This window comes from Pongo pygmaeus, chromosome 4, assembly GCF_028885625.2.
Source record: "Pongo pygmaeus isolate AG05252 chromosome 4, NHGRI_mPonPyg2-v2.0_pri, whole genome shotgun sequence".
NCBI classification, from domain to species: domain Eukaryota; kingdom Metazoa; phylum Chordata; class Mammalia; order Primates; family Hominidae; genus Pongo; species Pongo pygmaeus.
The window spans coordinates 80,304,939-80,332,730 of record NC_072377.2 but is presented as its reverse complement, the minus strand read 5'-3'; the positions used below and the strand labels follow the sequence as shown (position 1 = coordinate 80,332,730).

The window sequence follows — 27,792 nt, the reverse complement described above, 5'->3', positions numbered from 1 at the left end:
GAGATCATGGGATACTTGGCCTAATTTCATTTACATGGCAAAACCACACAATCTGTATTTCCAGTTATCTTTATAATTGGCACTTGTTCAGAGGAACCCAGGGTGTAGACTTTCTCCCCCTTTCTCTCCTGCCCTGCCCTGAATTGTCTCCCTGAAATTTTGATCTGCCTTGGTAATCTGTAGTCAAAAAGAACTGCCCTCAACTCTTGTGAGGCCGAGGGTGAGTCCTAGTCCTGCAACTTGGTCACGGTCCTACTGTCGAGCTGTGCTCTCCACCCCTGTAAGACAGGGGCTGTTACCAGCTTACCCACTGTTGTATCCCAGCCTCAAGCCCAGGGCATGAACAGAGTAGGTAGTCAAGCATTTGCTGCATGACCGAATGGTGCCTCAGATGATCTGAGGACAAAATCAAGAAGCCTAAGAGAGGAACATATCAACACAGCACAGTGAAGAAGCTCTTCCTGTTGTTTTCACAGATGATTGAATGTTTAAAAAAAAAAAATCAAGTGGAGATGAATGCTGTCTTCATTCACACTTCAAGCACACTTCAGCACATCAGTGGCAGGACAGAAAGCTCTTGCCACAAATTAAAGCAACCTCAGAACTCAGGACAGGTAGCTTGGAAGTAATATGTTTAGTATTGTCTCAACACATACTTGTTCCCTTTGTCCTTATTTTTCCACTTCCAGTCTCCATCTCACCCTAATACATAACTGTTCTAATGTACTGATATGCATTCTTGGGTTTGTATAAGTTCTTGAAAACTGCATTGCTTGGTCAGTGGGTGCTTTTGATTTATGGTGCTTTGATTTATGGTGTTGTATCATGAATCTCATTCTCTTTCTTACTCTGTGTGTAAAGGATGGATGTGGAATATCCTTGATTCTTTGATGGAGAAATGATAGTATTATTTAAAGTGTGAATGCTTCACTTGAAATCTTTGGCGGCAGGAAGCAGGGTACAAATAAAAGTCAAAGCTGGTAAATGTATCCGGGATCAGTTTAACAGGAAGGAAGGCCAATAAATCAGATGCTATCGTAATGTCTTATTGTAGGTATGTGTTTTTATATTATGATTTTATACCGGAAATTAACGTTGGTTAACTGAATTTCCTCACTAATCTTCTGGCCACTCTGTAATAGATACTTCTCTTCAGTTATCTAAGGACTTGCATAAGCTGAGTTAATCATTTCTCAAAGGAAAAAAATCAAATTACTACATGGAAAACTAAAAACCAAGGAAGGTGTTGTAAACTATTGTAATATTTAATTCCTTCCTAAATTCTAAAGAGTCTATTATCCTTTGGTTAGATGTTTGATGGATATACATAATAGATTTCAATGTTCACATACTTTTAAATAAATTAGTTGGGATTTAGCCTTATTTGAATTTGCATGGTTTAAGATGTGTATTTGGAGACATGTGCCCTTTAACCCCCAAACTTACTTTATCATGAGGCTTCGGCTATCTATAGCTTCACCGTCCTCTATGTCATATTTGCTTGTCAAGACAAGAGAAATCTCGGTCTTTGAAAGCTGACTTAGTGTATTTGCCTTGTTAGGGTCATTGGGGTCAACTGCTCCTTCCCCTGTAGTGAAAAAACCTAGTGTTATTTTTCCAATTCACTCTTTGTGATGATGGCACCAACAATGTAAGATAAAGGTTCTGTGGGAAAGATAGGCTTGGTAATTAAATAGGAGATCACGGTCTTCACAAAACCCACATTCTACTGTAGCTAAAGTATTTAAAGCTTTTAAAATATCCGATTGAAAAATGAAAATGACATGGGACATAGGTATTTCAAATACAAATTACTAAAAAGGATAACTGTTAATAAAAGTATTTTTCATTTTCTAATAAATTTGGTTCTTTAATGATGCCTTTTTTCTGTATAATACAGGTTGACAATTCCTTTTTGACATATCTGGAGCTAACCTTCAAGAATATTGAATTATTTTATAATCCCGGACTCTAATAATTATAGAACTCTTACTGTAGGAAGGGGCAAGTGTAGTTGTTACTCTTTAAATATCCTTAAGCATTAAGGATAATTGTTTTATCTAGGATAGGAAAACCAACGAACCAACCAACCAACCCACCCAATTAAACAAAAACCAAGGGATAAGTAGAAGGAACAAGCTCTTACCAAGAAAAGATTCCACGGTCGGCACCTCTCCCAGCGACCCCAGCAATTCACTCAGTAAGTCATTTTTCTCAGGGGCAATTGCATCCTGGTGTTCCAACAGGAGCTTTATGTAGAAAGCAACACACACACAAAGAAAAAAGTAAATTCTCAACTGTACCATATTTATATGAAATTTTTCATAATTTCCTCCTCATACCATTTAAATCTTAAATATGAGTATGACATTTATAAAAATTAGAGACATAGATACAGTTTTTATTGTATCTCAGAGGGAAGTACCTACTCTACATCAAGAAATTGTTGCAAGAAACGTGTTCATAAACCCTTTTTCAGCAAGGTCTGCTAAGGGGCAGCCTTCTACCACCTGATCTCTGCGCTTCACTCTTCCTCCATAGAAAAAGTCAAAGTTGGGGGAAAGAGTCCAGAATGAGGCAGGTCTTTCAGCTAACATTGGTAGCAAACTGGAAGGGCATTTACATCTCTATGCAGTAATCAAATACTACAGTTATCTTTTTCTTAATCACTACTATTAGCTGTTTCAATCTGTCTTGCATTGAAGATCTCTCATGGGTAAGGATGTAAGAGACCTAGATGTCCTGAGTGGTTTCCCCTTTCCTTATCCTAAGAAGGCCCAAAGATGAGTAACATCTGCTGGGGTGTCTTGCCAGGTCTTACAGGAAACAGCGTTAACTCCTGAGGGGTAGCAGCACTCGGGGGAAACCATGAAAGATAACACATTGTTTTTTTTTCTTTTAATTTAAACAAATTTTAATGGAGTTGGTTTAATTGTTACAACCTTATACATGAACAGCGACACATCTGTTTTTGCTTGCATTTCTAATTAGATTGAAACAACATTTCCAAAGTACGGAACTAGTAATCCTGGAGACAGGAGATAAAATTTGTTGTTCTCAGCAACTATTTTATAAAACTCTGCATCATAATGATAAAGCTAGTTCCTTTTCCATTTTCAATCTTTTTTCCAACAGCTTTACCAAAATAGAATTCAGATACATCAAATCCACTCACTTAAAATGTACGATGCAATGGCTTCTAGTGTATTCACAGAGCTGTGCAGCCATTACCACCCTCTGACTGTAGAACAGTTTCACTGCCCTAAAAGATACCGTGTACCCATTGGCAGTCACTCTCCATTATCTCCTTTCTATCCCCTAGAAACCACAAATATACCTGTATGTATTTGACTACTCTAGGTACCTTAGATAAGTGGTATTTTTCTTTTTGTGACTGGCTCATTTCAATTAGCATAATGTCCTCAAGGTTCCTCCATGCTGTAGCATGTATCAGAATTTCCTTCTTTTTAAAGCTGAATAATATTGTATTGTATGAATATAACACATTTTATCCATTCATCTAGTGATAGACGCTTGGCTGTTGTGAACAATGCTGCTATGAACATGAGTGAACAAATAACTCTTTGACTCTGCTTTCAATTTTTTATGGGTATACTCCCAGAAGTGGAACTGTTAGATTATGAGATAATTCTATGTTTAATTTTTTTAATTGATCATGCCGCCATACTCCAGCCTCTATGTTTAAATTTTTGAGGAATGACCATCCTGTTTCCACAGCAGCTGCACCATTTTACATTCCCACCAATGGGGTGCAAGGGTTGCATTTTCTTCACATCCTTCTCAACACTTATTTTCTGTTTTTTTGTTTTTTTTTTTTAATTTTGATATTAATCATCCTACTGGGTGTGAGTGGTATCTCCTTGCAGTTTCAGTTTTGATTTCTCTGATTATTAGTGATGCTGACCATCTGTATACTTCTCTGGAAAAAACATCTGTTAAAGTCCTTTGTTTATATTATAATTGGGTTGTTTTGTTGTCGATTTGTAGGAATTCTTTATATAGTCTAGATATTAACCCTTTACCAGACATGTGATTTGCAAATATTTTCTCCCATTCCATAGGTTATCTTTTCACTCAGTTGATTGTGTCCTTTGATGTGTAATTGTCCAATTTTCAAATTGGATTATGTTTCTATCACTGAGTTGTAGGATTTCATTATATATTCTGGATACAAGTCCCCAATCAAATACGTTATTTACAATTATTTTCTTTCATTCTCTTGGTTGTCTTCTCAAGTTTTTTTTTTTTTTTTTTTTTTTTTTGAGACAAAATCTCGCTCTATTGCCCAGGCTGGAGTGGTTCACTGCAAGCTCCACCTCCCAGGCTCAAGAGACTTTCGTGCCTCAGCCTTCCGAGTAGCTGGGATTACAGGCATGTGTCACCACACCTGGTTAATTTTTGTATTTTTTAGTAGAGACAGGGTTTCTCCAGTTGGCCAGGCTGGTCTTGAACTCCTGGCCTCAAGTGATCCACCTGCTTCAGCCTCCCAATGTGCTGGGATTACAGGTGTGAGCCACTGCACCTGGATGAAATTTTTTTTTTTTTTTTTTAAATGAGACAAGGTCTGACTCTGTCACCCAGGTTAGGGTACAATGGCATGATCATGGCTCACTGCAGCCTCGAACTTGTGGCTTTAAGGGATCCTCCTGTCTCATTCTCTCGAGTAGCTAGGACTACAGGCATGCACCACTACACCCAGCTAATTTTTTTTCCCTATTTTGTCAAGACGGGGGCTCACTATGTTGCCCAGGCTGATCTCGAACTCCTGGCCTCAAGCATCCTCCCGCTTTGGCCTCCCAAAGTACTAGGATTACAAGCGTCAGCCACCACGTCTAGCCTCAATTTCTTGATATTACTGTTTATAGCTCAAAAGTTTTCAATTTTGATGAAGTCTAGTTTATTTCCTTCCTTTGCTGCTTATGTGTTTGGTGTCATATCTAAGAAACTACTGCCTAATCCAGGGTCACAAAGATTTACTCCTATATCTTATTTTGAGGAGATCTATAGTTTCAGCTCTTACATCTATGTCCATCACCCATTTTGAGTTCACTTTTTGTACAGAGTGGAAGGAAGGGGCACAACTACGTTCTCCGGCATGTGAATTTCCAGTTGTCCCAGTACCATTTAGAGACATTATTTTCCCATTGAACTTAGCCCCTTGTCAGAATGAATTAACCATAAATGTGATGGCTTATTTCTAGACTCTCGATTCTATCCCATTGGTCTTTACGTCTAACCTTAAGCCAGCATAGCAATGTCTTGATTACTGCCTTTTCCGTTCTCTTCTAATCTTTAAGATCAGCGAAGGAGAGAGTATCTGTTTGATGCTAAATTTTTCTTAACATTTCCCTGACACATGCAGAGTCGTTAACAAAGAGAGAACACACCTCAGATACATAACTTCAAGGCAAGGAAGTGACTGTATCCAACTATTTTGTTTTCATTACACTTATTTTCTTCTAAAGTTTCTGTGTATGGCAAAGCAGGCTTGTTTTTCACTATAGTAGAGGTACTTTGTTTTAAAGCAAAGAAATTACGTGTTGTTTTTAAAAAGGTGAGTTGATTCAAAGAAAGGCATTAAATAAATAATAGAGGTGATACAAAGACCGGGCAAAATCTGGAAAGGCGGTACATATGATGTTTTGGAGGGAAAATTAAGAGACAAGAACAAAATATGCAAGATGGATGAATTTATGTTCTTGTTCTCTGATGAGCCAGGGCAACTGATTTGGCTGTTTTCTTTGGAAATGATTATTTAGGTGGCCACCTTCTACCCTTTATTCTGACAAGATTTCCTGACAGTGTCTTCTTAAAGAGCTTATTTGGAAGTTCTTACATCTTCCTTAGAGAAAGGGGTAAACACATGGCCACAGGCTTGGCAAATCCTGCTACTGCTGTGCTTGTGTCTGCACACGGACGCCTCCACACAGAAGGCAGACAGTAAACAGGACAGTCTTCCTATGAAATTACACAATTTCCCCACATTACATCTGCTTCCAACCTAACACAGGAAGGAATTCCAAATCAGTCACAAGCTCTCTTTCCCAGGATTGAATTCTGTTTTCAATTCTTGTTAACAAAAGAACAGACTATTTCTCCTTAAAGACTTCTAAGACTTCTAAATTAATACAGTAACATTTTCTCTCTGCTACCCTTGGGAAAGAATCTCTTACTCTAAACAAGTACTCCCCACCATTTTTTTCGCATGTGGATATTGCATTCAGCAAATGTGCACCCAAGACGTGCACATTCTTTGAAGACAGATAATGTACCACAAAAATAGACAAATGGGTCATTGCTCAAATATAAACGAGTCTGTCCAGTAGATCATTATTTCTGTAAGTAATGCATTGCTAGACTGCTGGACAGTTTTCCTTGTAATCTAGGGTGTTCATATATAGAGAAAAGAAGGATAGCCTATTCATTTAATCACTACATATTGAGAGCTTGATGTAAATGTCAGGGAAGTTCCCTGTTCCAACCCTGAAAGAGGAAAATCAATACTAGATTCAATCTTTCCTTCAAACCTACATTCAAGCTATAGTTTCTTAGAAGAACTTAATAATAGACTGAAATTTTAAGCAGCTAACCTGCCACTTGTCAGTATGTCTGGTTTGATGGGGGCTAGAGCACAACCTTTGAGAATGTGTATTTGTTATGCTTTCCCCTTGGTTGTCTGTATAATCCAAAGTTGGGTGCATCCTTAACTGAAGCATCTAGAACTTGAATGTGCATCTGAATCCTCTGGGGTCTTGTTACAATGCAGGTTCTAATTTGGGAGGTCCACGGTGCATTGCTAACATATCCCCAGGACCTTGCTTTAACTCATAAGGTCTGAAACTATTCTTGAAATGGTTACCTTTTAAAAACCAAGATTTTTTCATGAAATAAGTTCCAATTGATCTTAAAAAGAAAACAGTGCAAACCCCTCAATGTCATTAAAAAAAATGCTTAGCTTTTTTTTTTAATTTTAATGTTTGAAAAGTCATCTAAAGCCTCCCAATTCCTTCCCCATGCCACTGAGCACAGTGCCCTGCACCCAACAGATACTTAATACACGCTAATGGCTGACGGCAGTGATGTCTGCATGCAAACCAGATGTAGATGTCATAACACAGCACATGATGTGAAAAACTGCCTGCTTCCAAGAAATGGGGGTTTCCCGAACAATGGAAGTGATTCTTTGCAAAAGGCTACTATTGGGTGGTAGTTTCTTGTTTTCTTTGTGTAGCCTGTTTATTACCGCTGTATGTTAAAACATTAGAATAAAAAGAATATTCTCATTTCCCCCAGAAAATTACTGGAAAAGCTGAGAGGGTTCCTGGAAGAGGGGAGAGACAGGGTGTGGGTCTACATAGCATGGCTTTGGCAGATGAGAACACCATAGCCTGTCCCGGCTCAGGGCTTAAACTGCATATTTACAATCTGGCTTTATTTTATTTATTTATTTATTTTTTGAGGCAGGGTCTCGCTCTGTTGCCCAGGCTGGAGTGCAGTGGCACGATCATAGATCACTGCAGCCTCAGACTCCTGAGCTCAAGTGATCCTCCCACCTCAGCCTCTTAAAAGTAGCTGTGACTACAGGCACGTACCACCAAACCCGGCTAGTTTTTAAAAAATTTTTAGTAGAGATAGGGGTCTCACTATGTTGCCCGGGCTAGTCTCAAACTTGTGGGCTTGAGTGATCCTCCTGCTTCAGTCTCCCAAAGTGTTGGGATTACAGGCATATGCCACTGTTCCAGTCACAATCTGGCTTTGTAAATGGATTATGCCAAAAGCACACTTTCTTTTTTGGGGAGAAGTTTTATTAATGTATAGGAGTCAGGGAATAAATATATTATGTAAAAATAGAATTTTGTTGTTTGGGAGAAGGAGTTTTATTAATGTGTAAGAGTCATGGAATAAATCATTGCAGGATTTTTAGGGTTAAGAATATGAGTATTAGCACATGTGTACAATGAGTCCTGTAGAGATTAAGCATTTTCAAGATAACAGACGCCTAAATCATGGGTCCATTGCTTAAGACGCCTCCCCATCCCCACTTACTGAGTGTGTGCTGATGATTTCTTCAATTGAAATATAAATGACTGGTTTGCTGACTGTCACCAGGTCTGTGTATTTGTCCATATTAAACTTCTCTTCTGGCTCAGGGACATTACACGCTTCTTTGAAATATTTCCTAATAAAGGGGGGAAAAGTCTTAAGACAGACTCAAATGTGTGCATTAAACAGTTTCATCAAAATTGCTAGGAAATTTTGAATGATGACATGTACTTTGTTCCCATCTCAAACCTTGAGAGGACGTGTTACAGCTTCTTCCAGACTGGCTCCTGGCTGTCGGAGCTGCATCCATGTTTCTGGATATTGGACCCAGCTCCACAAACAGGATTGGAGAGAGTGGCAAGGGCCTCAGGCCCCGTTTGTGACTTAGTGATATAGTGACCTATGCGCAGGTCATCTTAAAAATGTTATTTTAAAAATGGTCCCTGAAACTTAAAAAGTCAAAAATCATAATTCTTGATCTAAGAATCAAGTCTGTGTGAGGAATACAATAGAAAAAAAAGCAAATAGTCAAATTTGCTGCTTTAAACAGCACAGGTTCCTGGGCCTACATCACCCTAATCACCCTTCAGAGCTTCTGTTACCAGTTTGACAAAAATGAGATTAAGTCTACTCTTCTTCGTTGCTGCAAATATCTGCTGGCCGATGGAAAGATTGTTAAGGCTAGACACCCAAATACATAACATGTCCCAGTACTCACACCCTAAAAAGTCTATTTTAAGCTAAAGCAAGTTTTGACAGAGATCAAGAAAAGTGAGGCATGCTGTGATCACAGTTGAGTAGTTCTATGTATTTTTTGCCTAAACAATTCTTGTGCAGGTCGAATACATATTTTATTCTATAAAGTTGTAAATGTTTCATATGCCTGAAATCATTGTCAGCATCTCTCCTACAGGCACCTGGGTCTTATGTACCAGAAATGACCTCTGCTTTCCCAGCCAGAGGCTGGGGGAGGTTAAACAGCAGAGCCCTGTTGTGGGGAGCATGTTCCCATGTGACAGTCGGCTTTCCTATGCTGTTTTGGTTATAATTTTTTGTAGACTTCTGAGAAACACAAAGGATAAATAGGAGTGGAAGGAAGGACAAGTTTGGAAGGGGCTCACTTCTTTGGTCTTGTTTCTTTTTAAATAAAGAATAGCTGGGAACATAAATGACTGATAGGAATAACAGCAGCTAAAAGTTCATGAGAAATGTGGGAAATGGATATTACTTTGTGTGTGTGTGTGTGTGTGCGTGTGTGACAGAGTCTTACCCTGTCACCTGGGCTGGAGTACAGTGGCACAAACACGGCTCACTGCAGCCTCGACCTCCCAGGCTCAAGTGATCCTCCCGTCTCAGCCTCCTGAGTAGCTGGGACTACAGGTGCCTGCCACCATGCCCAGATAATTTTTTAAATTTTTTGTAGAGATGAGGTCTCCCTATGTTGCCCAGCCTCGATATTACTTTGTTAGTCAGTGAGAAGAATAAAAAATTAGCTTGAAAAATCAACACTTTCTGTAGTAGGAGGATTTAGGGTGATTTTCTCACAAAAGACCACAAATTCTAAATAGAAATGAATAATCATGAACTACCTTTGTTTTCTAGTAAGTCACTCACCCCAAGGGAGACCGAGGAATGGGAAATGAGTTTCCAAGTGAGGACTAAAAGAGGCCAAACTGATGTTACACTTCTATGGCCTGTTGATTAAATGGCAGACATGAGAACAAACAAGACAAGAGGAAAGTGTTTCCTCAGAGCTCCAGGAGGAGTGAATCTGACTACCAGACTCATGCCTTTCTTGTTAATGATTAGTGATATAATTTGGAAACACAAAATCAATAGAATTAAATCTTCTTACATGTGTCATTAAGAAAGGCTTGAGAATAGAACAGAACATATTCACATACACAATCATCAACAAATATAAAATCTGGGTTTTCCTAACCTTTCAAAATCAAGTATTCCATTTCCTACTACAGTCGTTCCTTGGTATGTTTGGGGAACTGGTTCCAGGACCCCTATACACACCAAAATTTGTGCATACTCAAGTTTGAAATTGGCCTTGTGGAACCCATGTACATGAAAAGTCATCTGTTTGTATATGTGGGTTCTGCATCCCATGAATACTGTATTTTCTCTCTGTCTTTGGTTGAAAAAATCCATATATAAATAGACCCAAGCAGTTCAAACCTGTGTTAATCAAGGGTCAAACGTATTTGACGTAGATAAGGCAAGTTCTTCCTCATAGGAAAACTTTTTAAAAATGATTCCTCTCTTCTTAAGTTGAAAGAAGCAGAAATCTACTATTTTGATTTTTAAATTCTAGGTACTAGAAGCCTGTAGCATACAAGGAAGAACAAGTATGCCATTTTGTCAGCAGCAGAAATAACAGACACAGAAAAGACTCAGTGTAATAGGAGTGCTGTGGTGGGGGTGCGATAGGATCACCAGACAGAGGCAATCTTGCCTGCACTTCCCTCTCTCTTCTTTCCCCAGCGGCTGGTAGAAGAAATGCTTGTAACCACCTGGGGTTCCTGTCCTCCATGCCCACTCTAGCTCTGAGCACAGAGCACATATCATTCTTGCCTACCATTCTTGCACGTTTCTCCAAAACTAACAGGCCCTCTCACCTGAATTCCTGATACGTCTCTGATAAATAATTGTTCATAGATGAGAGATGTTCATTTTCTCCTTCAAACAGCTTGTTGGAGGCTGCGTGCTGAAGAACCTTGGCCACTGATCCTAAGTTTCTCCTTTGGTCAGAATTTATCTGACCTCCAGCTGTCATGTCGATGATATCAAAGCCATCTGGAGCTACAATGGCTGGATTCATGTAACGATAGTACAGGAGGTTTCCAACAATCTGGAGTGACGCAGAAGTGCATGACCATTTTTAAGAGAGAAAACTCAAGTTTTAGTTTCTTTTTTTTTTTTAAAGATATATATTCTCCTACATTTCCCAAGAGAAAGCAGATCATTTTCTGATGTAAATCCTAACAAGGAGTTAAATAAAGGCAATGAATATAATCACACATTATTAATAGCATAATTTGCAAAGATATTTTTGATGAAAAAATGCTCATTGCCCCCAAAATGCTCTAATACAAAGAATTTCAATAATGTCTAGGATCTCCAAATTAACCTCAGCTTCATCAATTATCTTGAGAGTCATTAGAAACAGAAGACCTGCAGCTTATTATAAATAATCATACATGGGGAATAATCTTACAAAGTTACATGTTGGTAATTTTGATTCATACCCCCAGGAGAAGCTATGGTGAGATTACCCTTGAAAATCTACCTTTAATAGCTCATCTTCTGTTGCATCGGGGAATTTCTCATGGATCGAATTCTTCAGTACTTTGGCTATATACCTCAATCCATAACTACATATAAAACAGATGACAAAAGAAAATAATGGAAAAAAGGCGGAGTGAGGAAAAAACACACAGCAATTGTTCCAGTCAACTTCAGCTGAGTAGTTTCTCTAAAAATTAAACATAAGATGAGATGGTAATGGAATCACAGGACTTCCACTGATGATAATAACTGAGCTGTGTTTGCTACTGAAGTATTGCGCCTTCTTTAGAGAACAGTCAGGAATTTAAAAGGTAAATGTAGGCGATCTTTTAAAACAGCAAACACAATATAAGGGAAAACTGCTGTCTTCACTACAGGGGCTTATTTTACATCGTATTCCAAGAACTTTCCAGGAAAGAATGTTAAACTTGCTGCAAGTACAACTTACGGCAGTAGATCAAGGGAAGAAATGATAGAATTCAGGACTTTGTCGGTGACCCTTCTCAGGTTCTCAATGGAAGCCTCCAGTTTATTTTTCACTTCTGGGTATGTTAGAGCTTGTTCTGTGGTCACATCATAAGGCAACTTGCTGAAAACAAAAAGGCTTTAAATTAACTGGAGGCTTAGGTATAAGCATTAATTTTCCTGCCAAGTTGGTTCTATAGTCAAGCTTTGTATAGTGAATTGGACTTTGCCACTGACTCCAGTAACAAAATGTTTACTAAATGAGGGGAGGCTCCACCCTCACAGAGGGTACCTTCTGCAACTTGGAACAGGAAGGACTTGAGGCCGTCCCTCTGGTCTCTTCTGGCAAGATAATAGGCAGATCCAGGTAATTTAGACTCAGCTAAATTTCTTTTAATTATAAAAAGCAAATGTTCATTACAGAAAAATAAAATCACATATAATCTAAAACAATACCAGAAAGGACAACCAATTTTCATACCTTAGTGCATAACTGTCCAAATCCTCCTCTCTGCATGTATGTCTGTGGGCCTTGCATGTTGATGGGTGTAATGCAATTTGTGTATCTTGACATTCTATACAGATTCTGTGTGGTGTATGTAATGAGCATTCTTTTCCCAGAAAAATGGGTTATTGCACCTAAGTCCAACTGGAATATATACCCTGAACATTTTTTTCTGTGCCAACAAATGTATGTCTATACCACGATTCCAAATACTTATTCCATTATGTGCTGTACAAACATTTATTTAACAAATCCCTCAAAGCTAAATATTTTGACTTTTCCTGACTTTTTATTATTACAAACAGTACTGTAACAACCACCCACATAATTACATAATTATCTGTGTACACTTTATTTCACAGACATCCTTTTACAGGAAACAAGAAGCTAGGGTTGCTTAAATCTACAAACAACAACCCAGAATAAGCCAATCCAACCTGGATTGTTAAACCTTACACATTAAAGTTACTTGCCTGGTAACTGTAAATAAAAGTATGTATTATCAGGTGAAGAGAGAGTCTACACCACCTCTAGGTCTAGGTTTAGAAATACACAAACAAAATAAACAAGGGAGAGAATTATGGAAGTTGTGGCATTGGGGATCACCCGGCTCTGAAATGTGAAAATACCATTTAGTATCAAGATGTAATTTGCATGGATATGTTAAAGGGAGGTAACATTTTGGATTCACAACTGACTTTGTACAGTTTGCCTAACAAAGTTTAAGAGTATCAGTAAATACACATGTAAAAATATCATAAAACATAACAGAAGACCAACACCTTCCTGACTCTATTACCTGGCCTCTCCAGTCTGTGTTTCTAGTTGGTTCACCCAAGCCTTGTACACCTCTACAGGGTTCGTGTTGATAATCAGCGACTTGTTGTCGATGATCTCTTTCACCACTGGAGCCAGGAGTTGGCGCAGGGTGTTCTGTCCCCGGGCACCTCTATTGAAGCTGACGACCATCTTGATGACTGTAGGGTTACCAGTAACTATGTCCTGTACCTGGTCCACCTTTGATCTAAAAAAGCCCAAGACAAAACAAAATGGTTTGCTTCTATGGATACAGCTTTTTTTTTTCCGAGACAGTCTTGCTCTGTCACCCAGGCTGGAGTGCAGTGGTGTGATCTTGGTTCACTGCAACCTCCACCTCCCAGGTTCAAGTGATTCTCCTGCTTCAGCCTCCTGAGTAGCTGGGACTACAGGTGTGCACCACCACATGCCCGGGGCTACTTTTTGTATTTTTAGTAGAGATGGGGTTTCACCATGTTGGCCAGGCTGGTCTCAAACTCCTGATCTCAGGTGATCTGCCTGCCTTGGCCTCCCAAAGTGCTGGAAATACAGTCCTGAGCCATGGTTCTGGGCCTGGATACAGTTTTAAACAATGTATTCTCCCTCTGGAAGGCAAGGACTTCATGGAATTACACTTTTCTCTATGAAAATCTAAGTTGGTGTGCTTTAAAAACAAGTAATCATTTATAAGGTGTATATTTCTTTTTTCTTTTTGAGACAGAGTCTCAGTCTATTGCCCAGGCTGGAGAGCAGTAGCGCCATCTTGGCTCACTGCAACCTCCTCCTCCAGGGTTCAAGCGATTCTCCTATCTCAGCCTCCTGAGTAGCTTGGATTACAGGCACACGCTACCATGCCCAGCTAATTTTTGTATTTTCAGAGAGATGGAGTTTCACCATGTTGGCCAGGCTGGTCCCAACTTCTGACCTCAAATGATCTACCCGCCTTGGCCTCCCAAAGTGCTGGGATTACAGGCATAAGCCACTGTTCCCAGTTTATAACGTGTATGTTTCTTAGATGAGCAATTTGAGGATGTGAAAATAAAGTCACAGCCTCAATTTCAACCTAGAAGGCAGGTATGAGCTGAAAATGGACCAGGACTAGCAATACTGGGTGACACGGTACAAGTACCATGCCCCTGTAGTTATCAAACTTCAAAAACAACTTTCTTGATTGAATGAACTGCTTTCACTTTTTCAAATCCCACTCAAAGCTGCAATACAGCTTCTAGCCACGTCAGATGGCTGAGAGAGCTTTTCTTGATTTATGGTTGCTGATTCTTAGGGCCTCTCTCCTCTCTTCCTCCCCTTTCCCTCTTGTCCACTTTCTCTCCCTCTTCCACCTCCTTCCCCTTTAGAGCTTGAGAATGCCTGGTTCTTATCCTACCCAGTCATTCCTTTTTATTTGCTTTGCTAGCTCCTCTTCCCACCTTTAAATGCTAGTTTTGTTTATTTTATTTTATTTTTTGAGACGGAGTCTCACTCTGTCGCCCAGGCTGGAGTGCAGTGGCGCGATCTCAGCTCACTGCAAGCTCTGCCTCCTGGGCTCACACCATTCTCCTGCCTCTGCCTCCTGAGTAGCTGGGACTACAGGCGCCTGCCACCATGCCTGGCTAATTTTGTTTTTGTATTTTTAGTAGAGATGGGGTTTCACCATGTTAGCCAGTATGGTCTTGATCTCCTGACCTCGTGATCCACCTGCCTCGGCCTCCCAAAGTGCTGGGACTACAGGTGTGAGCCACCATGCCCGGCCTTTTTGTTTATTTTTTGACTAATTGTAGGTGCTTGTAAGGCGAATGAGGGTGAATCAATGCCCAAACAAAAGAATAACTGGTCTACCAGAGCCCAACCAAAACCCACGTTCTCCCCTCAGACCTCACGCGCATGCACAGCTTCACCTGCCATCTCTCTGGGACCTATCCCCCTGAAGTCAGGAGTTCAAGACAAGCCTGGCCAACATGGTGAAACCTCTTCTCTACTAAAAATACAAAAATTAGCCAGGCGTGGTGGCGGGTGCCTGTAGTCCCAGCTACTTGGGAGGCTGAGGCAGAAGAATTGCTTGAACTCAGGAGGCAGAGGTTTCAGTAAGCCGAGATCATGCCATTGCACTCCGGCCTGGGAGACAGAGTGAGACTTCGCCTCCAAAAAAAAAAAAAAGAAGAAGAAGAAAAAAGATTTCACAGATCCCCCAAAAGCAAATAAAATAGAGCCTTAACAGCTGGGCCTTTACTCAGAGTCTCCCACTACCTGTCCCTACCCTATCATTCAGGATTCATCTCCTGGTAGTTAATTGTAATTAAGTCACTTTCTGGCTAGACTAATCTACTTTCCTCCTGGGACCTATGCCCATGCTGTTTCCACCACCATTGTGCCTTATTTCCCTCTTCTATCTCTTCTTATAAAAACTGTAGCTATTCCTCAAGGTTTTGGGTCAAGCACCTCCTCTTCTATAAAATCTTTACTAGTCAACCTAGTTGGAATCTTTCCTCCTATCCTCTAACCTGATACATTGTGCATGTCCTTCATTTAGATGCATCCTTCATTTAGTACTTACCACATTCCACTGCATAGCATTCCCATTTCTCACGAATCACATGTCTCGTGGGCTTACAGACACCTGGACGGCAGAGGTGCCTGGCTTCCGTGCTCCCAAAACCAATAGGAACTAGCATAACTTAAGGTTTCCACAAGTTAGAGAGGCCACCTGAGCTAAGGACATTTCTCATGCATGTTTCTCAGCCCACTCATTATAGCTACCTATACACTTTTTACATTAACTGAATCAGAAAATAAATTAGCAAAAGTAGCTTAAGTTCTAGTAAGAAGAGAAGACTATTTAGGCAGAGATTGCACTCTGCATTCCCACCCGTTAATGGCTTTACTACTCAGAATTTTAATTAAGTTAAATGTTTTCACTGACTTTCAATACGCTATTGATTTTCAGTTGTTACAGACATACAAAATCAAAAGTTAATTTAACACTAGAGAAAGTATCACTGGTGGGAGAAAATGGTACTTGAATATAGCTCTAATAATATAGAAGTATTCCCAAGAAACTTGATATATTTTAATATGTGGGAATAACTTATAAGAATTTAAAAATAATTTTAGTAAATCAAAGACAGCCACCACTAACAAAAGGATTGATTCATTGGTATTTTTACATACATATTTGTATACATACTTTATTTCTTCCTCCAGAGCAGTTTTAAAAAGCTTGAGAAGTAGATATTCTTCTCGCTGATTAGAGGCATAATTATATAGTGTGAAAATAACAGTATCCATAAATTTAGTGGACTTGTTCTGTGGCATCTGGAAAATCAGCTTAGCCAAGTATAAAGGGTTGGTCTAGAAGGAAAGAAGGAAAAAGAAAACAAAAAAATCCCACAAAACAATAAGTTAATATATTATTAAAGCACAAAGCAGTATCTGATTCCCTGCTCTTAAATGACTTAATGTCACTAAAAGCATATAGATGAGTATATAAAATAATTTTTATGTGCCAGGTACTCATCTCTATGCTATTAGTATATAGTATGACTTTCTACTACAGTTTTCTATGGACTGATATTATATAACTTTCTACTTTAGCTTCCTATATATTAATATTTTAAAATATTAATATCAAATATTAATTACTTAATATTATTCATATCATACTATAGGAAGCTATAGTAGAAAATTATGACAGGATTTAAATGATACACACTATATGATACACTTAACATATTATATCTACTTTTCACTGTTGACCTTTTTGAACCACATATTAATATTTATTGTAGAGACGCAGAAGACAGGGCAGGTAGCCAATAGAATCTGGTGTCCAAAGACACTGGCAAAGCTTGGGCACGGTGGCTCACACCTATAATTCCAGCACTTTGGGAGACAGAGGCAGAAGGATAGCTTGAGCCCAGGAGTTCGAGACAAGCCTGGACAACATGGACAGACCCTGTCTCTAGAAAAAAGTAAAAATAAATTAGCCGGGTGTGGTGGTGTGCGCATGCAGTCCCTGCTACTCAAGAGGCTGAGGTTGGGAGGATCACTTGAGCCCAGTATTTCAAGGCTGCAGTGAGCCGTGATCATACCACTGTATTCCAGCCTAGACAACACAGACTCTGTATCAAAAAAAAAAAAAAAAAAAAAGGTGGACTAAGGGCCTGGCTACATAGACTGGCCTAGAAGGATTGATAGATGAGTAGAAGGAAATGCATACTATCTTGTCAGACTGGAAAGAAAAAGAAAAGAAACCATTTACAATGTGGAAACAGCAAAATGGCCACAATGTTCTACACAGAGTGAGAAGGGGGAGTGAGGTAGGGAGGCTGAAGAGAGGGGTAAAGGTCAGGACAGTTGATAAGGGAAGTGCCAGAAGACCATGAGCAAAAAACAACAAAGAACTTAAAATGGACGTGGAACCCTGTGGGCTCTGATGAGGATGGACCCGTTGGATACAGAACCAGCCTTCATGGTGATGTGGCTTTTCTCCAGCAGCTACACCTACCAGGTAGAAGTTCAAAGAGAACAATAATATTCAGGTTATACAGGAAGTATGTACAAAGAGAAATTTAATACTCCTAATCTTCATCTTCTTTCTGACAAGAGAAGAAAATTTTTCCATACTTGAAAGCTGGTATTCATTTAATATACTCAAGCAGTTTGGGCAGCTTTTAAGAAGCCTCAAATTCTGGTTTACTTTACCACTTAGGTTTACTTTTAAGTTCATAATGATTGGTTGAAATTTTATAAATAAGCAGCTCAGTACTTTTTCTTGATAGCTCTGTAGTGACTCTTTTTCAATGTGAAGTATATAGGAATTAGGAGAAAGGAAACTTACTCTAGAACTAAAGAAAGATGCCTACTCACCATTCCTCCTAGGGTTACCTAAAAATTTTAAATTTAGGTTCATACTGAAGAGACAAACCCCAAAAAAACCTATACTAGCTGACTGCGGCTTTGGTTAAGAATTTTTGCTAGGTCAGGTGTGGTGTCTCATGCCTGTAATCCTAGTGCTTTAGGAGGCTGAGGTGGGTGGCTCACTTGAGCTCAGGTGTTTGAGATCAGCCTGGGCAACATGGAAAAACCCTGTCTCTACAAAAAACATGAAAAAATTAGCCAGGCATTGTGGCAGGTGTCTGTAGTCCCAGCTACTCAGGAGGCCAAGGTGGGAGGATTGCTTGAGCCCAGGAGATGAAGGCTGCAGTGAGCTGTGGTTGCGCCACTGCACTCCTGCCTGGGTGGGAGAGTGAGATCTTGTCTCTACAAAAAAAGAAGTCGTGCTAAAGTGTAACCAACGGGTCGAAGGAATCCAGGCCATTTGCTTTTCTATAATTTCTTCAGTGATATTGGGCTAACGCCTCAAAAGAAGAGAAGGAGAAGAAAAATATATGATTTCAAGGGAGAGTTCACTTGATACAACTGAATGGTTGCACCCTTTGGTTGTACATTTTGGATTGTTTGTGGATCAAGTTTGGTGGAATTATTCTAAACATGCTCCTGCACTTTTTCTTCTTCCCATAAATGTGCCTCCACCTATATAATAAACAATGACTAGATTTTAACTTATGGCAAATTCTGTCAAATTGAGAAAACTAAATTCTAAAGAATCTTCAATATGCTTGAAATTTCATGGGTATAAAAAATGATAAGTGCCTAAGATTAAATTTCAAACTGGTGGTTGACTACCAAATTAGGGAGACCAAAGTCCTTTCCTGTTTAAAGTGAGCCCCCTTTCTTTCTAGGTTTGCTGGTGTGAAGCAGTGGGTTCCACAGACAATTCTAAGTACTGTTAACCTTTTCCTTCTGTGCTGCCATGTGGTGGCCACTTGTGTGAAGATGTTCGTATGTTTGAAGATGTTCTCCAATCTCTTATTCCAAATAATTTTCAAACCTACCAAAATTAACATCGTGTTTCTCCATGAGGTTAGCCACACCTCTTATTTATGGTTTGTGTAATGTGCTCTCTATACATCTACTGCCAGTGACATCCTCAAACAAAGATCTAAGCATCTCCGGGCTTTGAAGGAATCCCAGCAGTGGCCCCACTCTGAGAGACATCTGACTCTTACAAGGGAGAACTATGGATCCACCTCTTTGGGGAAACTTTTCCTGCTGAAGAGGATGCTTGTTAATTTCTATCGCTATCATGCAGTTTCCTCTGTGACTAGCTGTATGCGCTAGTAGGGCTGACAGGCTGAATCAGTGGTCAAACAAAACAATAAGTGATCCATCAAAGTCCAACCATAACCAGTCAAACTTATTAGTTCTCACCATCACTCAGGAAGCAATGGAAAATTACTATTCATTTAGATCATAGTAATGCCATGAAAATAATACAAGAAAAAAGAAATACTATTTTGAAATCCCAAACCCTCTGGCTCTTCCCCCATAGAAGGGGAGACTGGTTCTGGTAAATATCTGTTTTTCACATACAGTTATTTAAATTTTTTCATGGATGACAGCACCTGTTTTTGTTTTGTTATTATCAGATTTATATTGTTTCTGAAGGTAACCGTAGTATAATATTGTAAAGAGCATGGGCTCTGAAGTCAAACTGCCTGCGTTTCAAAACCCCTGCTTTATCATTTACTGGCTGTGTCTCAGTTTTCTCATCTGAAATGCAGGAATAACAACAGTACTCATTCTCTCACGGCTCCCAGTGTTATGGTAAGAATTAAATGAGATAATGTATGTAAAGCATCAACAATAGCACTTGGTACTTAGTAGATGCTCAAAACAGGTATGCTATTATAGCTGAAGCATGACAAAATACTCCCTGTAAGCCACAAACATGTAACATAGTATTACTCCCAAACTCAAGAGTGAAAGATAAATTGTTCTCACCTGTAAAAGGTAAAACAGCTGCTGATATGTTTCTAGTGTTTTTCTCCTCTCCTTACTCAAACTTTTTATTCCTTGGTTGTCGGTGTTATTCAGTATTTCCATTTCTCCTCCTTTTTTCTTGTTCAGCTTTTTACTGTGTGAAATTACATCCTGTAAAAATATGATGAGATTACTGCTTTTTAATTCTCATTCTCTTTATCTCCTCCCTTCACATATAGGATTGAAACACACGTAATTGGAAATACAGGCATACCTCATTGTATTGTGCATTGCTTTACTGTGCTTCACAGATACCGCATTTTTTTTCTTTGCAAATTGAAGGTTTGTGCAATCCTGCATTGAACATGCCTATTGTCACCATTTTTTTCCAATAGCATGTGCTTACTTTGTGTCTCTGTGTCACATTTTGATAATTCTTGCAATATGTAGAACTTTTTCATTATTATACTATCTGTTATGGGGCGCTGTCATCAGTGATCTTTTTTTTTTTGAAGTGGAGTCTCGCTTTGTCACCCAGGCTGGAGTGCAGTGGTGCAACCTTAGCACACTGCAACCTCTGCCTGCCGGGTTCAAGCAATTCTACTGCCTCAGCCTCCTGAGTAGCTGGAACTACAGGCGCGCACCTCCACACCTGGCTAACTTTTGTATTTTTAGTAGAGACGGGGTTTCACCATGTTGGCCAGGCTGGTCTCGATCTCCTGCCCTCTTGATCCACCCGCTTTGGCCTTCCAAAGTGCTGGGATTACAGGCGTGAGCCTATCAGTGATCTTTATGTTACTATTGTAATTGTTTTGGGGTGCCACAAACCATGCCCATATAACTTAATCAATAAATGTGTCTGTTCTGACTGCTTCACCAACTTTCCTTTTTCTCTTCTCTCCTTGGGCCCCCTATTTCCTGAGACACAATGATATTGAAGTTAGGTTAATTAATAACCATACGATGGCCTCAAAGTATTCAAGTGAAAGTTATGCATCTTTCACTTTAAATCAAAAGCTAGAAATTATTAAACTTAGTGAAGAAGGCATATCAAAAGCTAGGACAGGCCTAATGCTAGGCCTCTTGCACCAAACAGCCAAGTCATGAATGCAAAGAAAAATTTCTTGAGAGAAATTAAAAATGCTACTTCAGTGAACACATGAATGATTAAAAAGACAAAATGGCCTTATTGCTGATATGGAGAAAGTTTGAGTGGAATGGATAAAAGATTAAACCAGCACAATATTTCTTTAAGCCAAAGCCTAATCCAAAGCAAGGCCCCAACTTTCTTCAATTCTATGAGGCCTTAAGAGAAGCCAGGAAACTTCGGAAGAAAAGTTGGAAGTGGGCCAAGTGTGGTGGCTCATGCCTGTGATCTCAGCACTCTGGGAGGCCAACACGGGAGGATGGCTTGAGGCCAGGAGTTTGAGATCAACCTGGGCAACAGAGCAAGACCCCATCTCTACAAACAAATTTTAAAAATACGCCAGGTGTGGTGGCTCACGCCTGTGGTACTAGCAACTCAGAAGTCTGGGACCCGCAGTAAGAAAAACATTTTCCATCTTTTATTAGTGAACACACATACACCCTCTCTCTCACTAATGGTACATGCTGATATTTTCTATTTGCTTTTATTCTATTCCACTTTTAAAGATTGCTCATTGTGACACACTAAATTGATTTCATGACCCTAATGGCATGCGACTCATATTTGAAAGTCGCTGTGCTAGAACACCTCCCCTACCACTTAACATTAGTTCACTGTCCCAGAGTAAGCGGCAAGAAAGTTGCTTTTCCTAAAACTTCTTTCAGATTTTTGACTGAGCTCTTAGCCGGACCTCCACGTGAGGACTCTATTTGCACATCAGGAATGCTGGCCCAGTGTCCTTAGAGGGGCACTATGGGCAGTGTGGACAACAGCGTTTTGCTCTGCATGCACTACCAGCGTCTATCACCCCGGCCCCTTCCCACCACCGGGTATCAGCAGGGGCCCCTAGTCATTTTCACAAGCGGACATGGGCCCGCCCCCATTTCCAGTTGCCCCTGGGGACAAGAACCACCGTCAGGTCTTGCCTAAATGGCAAGCTCTAAATCTGTTTACTTCCTGGCACCCCATTCTCCCATAGCTGGGGTCAGCCCATTGAGCAGCTGGGGTCCAGAGCTCTAGTAAGCTCTGGAGTAAGACAGTTCCATGTGGCTACATCTGTTGCCTTCCAGGTCCATTATTTTATTTTTTCTCATTCTCAGTTCAGAGAGAGGCAGCCTTGACTTACCCACTTACTTCTGTCACCCCAATTGCTTTTATAGGGGAGGGGAGTTGATTTACATTCCGATAACATTTTTAAAAAAGCAACATTTCCCCCTTGTTTTACCAATATATAAAATGTCTTCAGTACAAAGAAAGGAAGTGCAGTTACCACCAGATAGAGGTCAAGGGGGAATCTAGGCAGGCCGCTGTCTGATAATCCTTATCTACAAGAAGTCCTAAGACATCACTAGAATAAATGTGGCTTACAGTGCCAGTTAATCCACATTTTTCCTCTTCAGATAGCTGGCGACATGTATGTAAATCATTCAACTCCCTCAAATACACAGAATAAATCTATCATCTTGATTTTAAATATACGACAGGAAAAAGAATCTTGTTACCTATAATTCCCCCCTTTTCCCTCCCAAGTGTTTTCAGTGGAGGTCACTCTAGAAACTGGGGTCTTTTGGTTTTGTTGCAGACTTCATCTTCTGGTTAATGGTTTTTGCCATATACAGATTAGAGGGTAGGGGTGGTGAGCAAGATCTGGGGCAGATCTAAATTCCTCTGCATTAGAAACAGAGAGAGTTGGTGAAGGCAGGACAATGAGAGGAATGGAGGGAGGGAAGCAATGGAGGCAATGCTGAACCCAGAAAGGGGAAGAGAGAGGACGGGCCGGTGGCTGTGCTGATGCAACAGCGCCTGTCTGCTGGAGCTCCAAGGGCAGAGCCCGGCACAGCAATGGGGATAGCCCCTCTTCCTTCTCCCTGTGAGGTTCTGACTTGCTCCAGAATGTGCTTGTGTGAATGGAGGTTTGCTTTGGGAAGCTTGAAGATGGACACAAGAGCCAACTCAGACAAGGATAACAAACAGGGGCAGATACTTCTTATTCATCAAAACTCACTTTTCCTGATTCTTAATAAATATTGAACATTGGAGGAATACCGTGGTTTGAAAGAGCAACCGTATTTGGCTTGTTCATGATAGTCCCCCATCTCAGTATTGCCCTTTTGCCACCACCTTTCCCCTTGCCCTGATGAGGGGGTATCTGCATGCAGGTAGTATGCTATGATATAAATGTTTTTGTAGAAAGTGTGGGCTAGTATGAAGGGCTTGGGCTTGGGCTTTGGAGTCATAAAGATATGGGTATCTGCAGAGTATAATTAGCTTGGTAAACCTACACAGGTTAACCTAAGCTTCAGTTTCCTCATCTATAGAGTGAGTGTAATAACAGCAATTTTACTGAGTTGCTGTGAAGATTAAAAATATATGTAAATCACCTAGAACATTTTCCAGGGAAGAAAACACACTCAGAGAGAGGTTAAGAAACATGCTCAAGGTCACATGTTAATATAAGCAGTGAAGTAGTATAATTAAGTATTAATAGTTAAAAATCTCAATGCTGAGTTTCAGGTAGTACTGGCCTGCAAATCTGGGCTCCTAGATGATACATCATACTCATGAATGGGAATTTTAGCACTAGTTTTAGATTATCTTCAGTCTCTTAATTTAGGCTTTCCTTCCAGCTAGGCTGACCTACACTTTTTTATTTTTTTATTTTTTGGCTCCTGTGCCTCCAGGAAACCTCTTATTTCAGTTGCTTTGTCTTCTTTCTCCAAACCATTCTTTTTGCCTAAAACCAATGTTAGCCACTTCACTGACCTACAGATTTTAAGGTTTTTAGGAGGAATGCTGATTTTAAAAGAACTATAAAAAATGTTAAGGTTACTAGCAAGAGCTGGCATTGTTCTATAAGAACAAAGCCATTTCCCTTTACAATCTCTCTTTTCCTCACTAAACACACACTCATTGTTAAAAATAAAAAGGTGTGGGGAGGAGGGGGAGAAGATAAACTTAACTATCACCCAAAGAAAAATCACTTAACTTCTTTCTTCTTCTGGATTATTATTTTTTGATAATAAAAGAAATCATACTACCTTAGGCACTATTTTCTCCTCTACTATATCGCAAATCTTTCCTCCCGCTTTAAATAGTCTAAAAACCATTATTTTTAGTGGCTATACAACATCCATATTAAACTAATTCTATCGCCCTCTGCATATTGTTTTGGGCTTCAGGTCGTTTCCCACTTTTTCACTAGTATAAATAAAGCTTCAATTGCTCTGTTCTTGTATCACTACTAATATTCTGCCAATGACAAGGCTAACAGCTACATATTTAATAATCATTAGTTTAACCGCTAAAAAATGCTGGATACATATTTGGTGTTTGCAAATATGTTGAAAAACTTCACAATGTTATCTATTAGTGATAAGTGGCTTTAAAAAGCCCCCACAAAACCTCAAGCATTCATAAAAATCTGATAACTTACCATGATTGTGTTTCCAAAAGATACATATTATTTAAACTATGTACTGATTTGCAACTAAGCCTTTATTTTAAAAGGCAAGACATTTCCTGTTTATGATTTTATGGGGATAGGGTGAAACAGCAGTTTAAGGCTATAAAAAGCATTCTCTGAAAATCCTTCTGGAATATATTACACTTTAAAAGTCTCACGGATGTCAAACAATACAAATACATTGTTTTTTAAAAAGTACTGTTGTTTTTCTGGATAAAATAATAAAAGAGTTAAATGTAGAACATTTAAACTGTAGTTTTATTCCTGAATATTTAGAAGAGATGATCATTTCTGTTTATAAAATGCTGTTTTTCTTATTTTCTCCTCCACAATTGCCCTGGTGTCTTTATGAGGTCTGGAGGATCAGCCTGAGGCATTCACATGCCCATGTAACTGGCAGCCTCCTGTGGCTGCTCATCTCCCAGTTGTCCAGAACACTCGCTTGGTTGCTGGCCGCTGGCGCTCCACCTATGAGCCACACTGTAGCCTTCTCAGAGCTTCCAGAGGTCAGTTTCCCTCTTTGACCTATCAGTTTTCTGAAAACTGATGTGGCACATAGGAAGGGAACAGGGACAGGGAGAGTGGTCTTATCCTAGGCATCTGTACTTGGGTAAAAATGACACTTTTTATACTTTTTTTTTGAGCCCTGATGTTGGCAGGTTTCACACAGATGTGAAACCACACCGTAATTTATTTAGAGGTTATCAATGGGGGCAGTGTGTCTTTGTAGGGAGCCACATTTTGGAAATACGTACGGGTGTTTTTTAATATCTTAACAATTGAAGGGAACTCCTGGTTTCTAGTGAGCAGGGATTGGGGATGAGAGGTGCTCTGTGATCTGGCAATTTGTGGGATGGTCTTGTGTAAATAATTGCCCTACACCTTGCATGACAGAACTTTTGAATGTCTTACTGGTCATTTACGTAGGTCAAGATTCTGTTTGTAATTATCTGAGCCTAGAATCTAATTGTTTTATGTAGATGCATAATACATTTTCCCCCACACAAAAGCTAGGATTTTCTAGAATTGCAACTGCTGTGTAAACTGGGTGGAGACTACACTTGGCTAATGTTGAACTTTACAAATAGTTGTTCTCCATTTTGGAAAATGAGGTCCTGCCTCATTTGCCACTGAAGCCCTCACAATCTGTAGCTGTTCTGTGAAGAGGTCCACACCTCTGGTAACTGTATCATGTCTTCCAATGTCATCAGGCATATACATTTTCTCAACAAAATGTGTGCTTTTATTATTAATTACTCTTTAAATTTCTCTTTTGTATTCATATAAAGGCCCTAGTCTTATTCTGAAGGTATATACATCAGTACATTTTATCATATAGATTTCATTTCAGAATGATAAAGAAGCCTTACAAAATGTTATAAATGGGGGGGGGCTTAAAATTTTACAGACGAAGAACCACTAATTTATAATAAAAACGATAAAAACTTATCCTAGATTCCAAATGAACTTAGCTAGACCAAAGTGTCGTGAACATATATAACCACAAACAACATAATGTTTCAGTCAACAGTGGACCTCATATAAGACATTAGTCCTATAAGATTATAGTACTATATTTTTACTGTATTTTTTCTATGTTGAGCTATGTTTAGATACACTAATACTTACAATTGTGTTACAATTGCCTGCAGTATTCAATACAGTCACAAGCTGTACAGGTGTGTAGCCTAGGAGCAGTAGGCTTTACCATATAGCCTAGATGTGTAGTAGACTCTACCATCTATGTTTAGGTAAGTGCTCTATGATGTTTGCATCAGGATGAAATCACCTAATGCTACATTTCTGAGACTGTATCCCTGTCATTAAGTGACTCTTGAATGTATGTAGGCGTCTTCCCTCTTCTGGGAGCTGACAGTCCCCAAAACCCCACTGACCTCTAGTGTGATCCTGTTCTTCACCAGCAGTCCAATCTTGATGTCCATCAGGTTCAGGTCTTTTTCCAGCTGTTGATTGGCCCTGATCTTGGTCACTACTTCTTCCCTTAATCGTGCAACCTCTAGTTCCTCCTGGAAATCCAAATCACTTTGGTCCAGCAGGTATACAAATTTGCGAATTACTGTTAATGGTGGGTTTTCAGAGCCAACTGCAGTGACAGGAACAGATATACTTTAATTAGGAAAGCTTGGAATGATTATCAACAGGAAAGAAACAAGGTCTTAAATAATTACTAGAAAAATATACCAATGAAAGTACTTGGTCTAGAGTGAGAATCATTCTACCCACCCCCACACAATTTAAAATCTGGACAAGGAAACTGATCAATAAATAAATGCACAAAACAGATATCTGGCCCCACTCTTTTCTAGTTATCAACTCCCCTTTTATCCCTTTTATCAGCTCTCTCTCACACTGTTCCCTGGACTCATGCGCTAAGAAGATAGTCCTATCTGTGCCTCATTCCTCAGGAACCTGGGAAAGAAAGTTAACATAAGTTACCTTGACCCTGAGACCTTGTGCTTGAGCTAGATAAGTGACTTACATTCTTGCTGCAGGAAGCAGAAAGTGGTTTCTCCCAGCCCAAAGGATCTTTGGGAAGGAGCAGGAAGTAGGTGAAAGTTGAATTAGAAAAGGGCCAGGAAGGGAGGACTGTAAAAGCCAAACAGGAACCAACAGAATGATAAGTGAAACGAATGTTCTACTTAGCTGAAATAAAAAGATTTTAGAAATTGGAACTTGGCCCTTGTCCTTTGAGCACCGGCCAAGGGAGGGTGCTCAGAATCTAGGGGTCAGACCCTGTTATTGAGAGGGACATTCTCACATACATTCTAAAAGGGTTTTTCCCTTAATGCCTGGAACTTTAGGCTTTAATTTCCTGGCACTCTGACTCTTGGAAAAATATTTTTAACATGCTTAGGGAGATCAGATCGGGGTAAACTGTAAGAATAAATTGTCTGGGCCGTTGAGGACAAATGATTAGACCCAGTAATAGAAAGATGACTTGGAAGAGCTAGTCCAGCCATGGCCATCTCAATAGCTGCCCTCCTTTACACCTAGGCCCTTGACAATCTTCCTTTTACTTCCACCTTAGTTCTGTGGTGTTTCGACACTAAAGGAGTAAGAAAACTAACACCAAAACAACTGCATAAACCACAAACAACTGCATAAATGGCCTTCATTGGAGAATTTTCCTTGGATCATGGGACCCTTTATTTCCTGACCACTGAAGCACATCAATTCATTTTCCTTCCATTTCCAGCAAAGATGCTGCCACTGACA

General features: G+C 39.7%; 1 protein-coding gene across 4 annotated transcripts in view; it reads right to left on the bottom strand.

Moving 5' to 3' along the window:
* IQGAP2 (IQ motif containing GTPase activating protein 2) overlaps window positions 1-27,792 on the bottom strand; it is a 301,456-nt gene that overhangs the window by 22,303 nt on the left and 251,361 nt on the right. For all 4 annotated transcript variants that reach the window (XM_054487835.2, XM_063664918.1, XM_054487837.2 and 1 more), the window contains 10 exons: window positions 26,451-26,659; window positions 19,967-20,116; window positions 16,308-16,471; window positions 13,131-13,355; window positions 11,810-11,950; window positions 11,363-11,447; window positions 10,692-10,924; window positions 8,068-8,200; window positions 2,147-2,249; window positions 1,447-1,588 (listed from right to left, as the gene is read on the bottom strand). In XM_054487835.2, the coding sequence (XP_054343810.1) occupies window positions 1,447-1,588; window positions 2,147-2,249; window positions 8,068-8,200; window positions 10,692-10,924; window positions 11,363-11,447; window positions 11,810-11,950; window positions 13,131-13,355; window positions 16,308-16,471; window positions 19,967-20,116; window positions 26,451-26,659 (1,585 nt within the window). The remainder of the gene's footprint in view (window positions 1-1,446; window positions 1,589-2,146; window positions 2,250-8,067; window positions 8,201-10,691; window positions 10,925-11,362; window positions 11,448-11,809; window positions 11,951-13,130; window positions 13,356-16,307; window positions 16,472-19,966; window positions 20,117-26,450; window positions 26,660-27,792) is intronic.